The sequence below is a fragment of the Callorhinchus milii genome, unplaced genomic scaffold (genome assembly GCF_018977255.1).
Source record: "Callorhinchus milii isolate IMCB2004 unplaced genomic scaffold, IMCB_Cmil_1.0 Scaffold149, whole genome shotgun sequence".
Taxonomy (NCBI): domain Eukaryota; kingdom Metazoa; phylum Chordata; class Chondrichthyes; order Chimaeriformes; family Callorhinchidae; genus Callorhinchus; species Callorhinchus milii.
In genome coordinates, this window is record NW_024704890.1 from 67642 (window position 1) to 69623 (window position 1982).

Sequence of the window (1982 nt, forward strand, 5' to 3'; positions counted from 1 at the left end):
TAATAACAAATAATACATAGCGTTAACCTTCTCAACGATGTCTTGTCAATATACAGTGGTTCAGATGTGCGCTGGGTGAAATACAAGGATAATTATTGTTATTGATATTATTATAAAAAGGTGTTTTGAACGCCCAAAAACCTCCTCTCCCCTTTAAGAGGGGGACACCCTCGCTTTAAAATCCAAATACGGTCTTCAGACTGAAATCCTGGTCCAGTTCAGCCCCCCACCCACCAGCCCCCAACACCAGCCCCGACTCCTGCCCCACCACTGTTTGTCTCCTGTTTGAAGCAGGGCCTCCACTGGCTGATTGACAGGAAGAGAGAGAGTGTCAGAGAGAGGGAGAGAGAGAGGGAGTGAGTGTGAGATAGAGGGAAATATGGTAATATAAACTACAAGCTTTATTTATGATAACACGGATTATAAAAGGTTCCAGCCTGGTGGCCATCACAGCCAAAACAGGTCATGGCTGAGGGTTTCCTCCTCATTAATCTGTCACCTGGCAGATCCTCAGAGGATCACAGTTTTTGCCGCCATCATTATCACATGGACTGAAGTAAGGAAAAAGTTTCTCAGTGAAAGTCTGGGTGAAAGTGTGGAGATGAGACATGTTATCAGCATTGTAAAATATCACCTGTCCCCCCTCATAGTTCAGGTAAAGACCCAGCTTCCCGGGTCTCTCTGTCAGGGACAGAAGGATGGAAGGTGATTCACCAGCTTCATATTCAGTACCGTTTCTCAACCACGCAGCCCAGTATCCGTTCTCTGGTGAGAGTGTGAATTCTCCTTTCCTGTTGGCAGATTCTCTGGCGAAACCCACTGTCCAGTTTGTCTTATTGGCCACCTGAACTTCCCAGTAATGTCTCCCTGATTTGAAGCCCTCAGACCCCAGGACACTGACAACGGTATCAAACCTCTTTGGGGAGTCAGAGAGCTGCTGCCTTCTGTCTCCGTATCTCACGCTGGTCAGGTTCTCAGACAGGATGAGGTTGGGATGGGCAGTGTCAGGATCCAGAGTCAGAGAGGCCAGAGCTGAGAGAGCGAAACAACAGAAAATAGAGTGAGTGAATATCCAGCTCAGAAGGGTCACATCTTTTTGAGGGGTTGTGAGAGGGTATGTGTGAGGGTGCGAGCGTGAACATGTGTTTGAGTATCTGTGTTTGTGTGTGTGTGTGTGTGTGTGTGTGTGTGTGAAGCTGGGTTTGAGTATATGTTTGTGAGGGCGTGTGTGTGAGATTCTGTGTGTATGTGAGAGAGAGTTGTGTGTGTGTGCGTGTTTGTATATGTGTAAGGGTGTGTGTGATGGTGTGCGTGAGCCAGGATTGGGCTGTTTCAGACTCCAGAGTCAGAGAGACTGCGCAGAGAGAGAGAGAGGGGTTTGCTTTAAGCGCTGCGACAGATTGATGTGAATATTGTGGTTCCTGTGAGTCAGACTCTTACCTGCATCGGGGAGAAGCCTTTCTATCACTGGAAACAAGAAGAAAGGAGACATGGTTTGGTCTCTAATCACGAGGAGAAGCTTCCCCAGGACTCACTGTCCACTGAGTGAGGAAACCTTTGCCCTCAGATTGACTGCAAACTGTCTATGATCATCAGGCTAATGATAAGTGTCCAGGATTAGTCCACCTCCAGGATGCCAGCCGATACGATTATGGCTGAGATGCCAATATTACATTAGGGAGAGTTTCTGTACAAATTGTAGAGAAATGTAGGAACAACAGCACCAGAATAATGGACTGTGACCAATAGTTTGTCTAAGATTGTGTAAAACACAGTTGACGGGCAATGTGGAGCTGAGATGATGTAACAGATGTCAAAGAGATTTAATTTTGCTTACCCAGTCTTATCTGTAGAGCTGGTGAATAAAAAAAATAATATTGTTAGGACAGAAAATGATAAATACTTTATGGTGATGACTAGAATATAAACTTATAACTTTAACGAACATTACAAACTACACATTTGAACTCAACAGTTCAATG

General features: G+C 45.4%; 1 protein-coding gene across 1 annotated transcript; it reads right to left on the reverse strand.

Annotated features, from left to right (window-relative positions):
* Window positions 1–387: 387 nt before the first annotated feature.
* Window positions 388–1492, reverse strand: LOC121851811 (zinc-binding protein A33-like). The gene is made up of 2 exons (XM_042345899.1): window positions 1441–1492; window positions 388–1032 (listed from the first exon to the last, which is right to left on the reverse strand). Exons 1-2 carry the CDS (start codon window positions 1490–1492, stop codon window positions 488–490), a joined length of 597 nt encoding a protein of 198 aa, XP_042201833.1. The 3' UTR covers window positions 388–487.
* Between the last annotated feature and the right edge of the window lie 490 nt (window positions 1493–1982).

Excerpts from the sequence above, each read along its gene's own strand:
- LOC121851811 (XM_042345899.1), bottom strand. The coding sequence starts at position 1,492 with ATGTCTCCTTTCTTCTTGTTTCCAGTGATAGAAAGGCTTCTCCCCGAT. Across the intron at positions 1,033-1,440 it reads AAGGCTTCTCCCCGATGCAG|CTCTGGCCTCTCTGACTCTG; the intron begins GTAAGAGTCTGA and ends TCGCTCTCTCAG.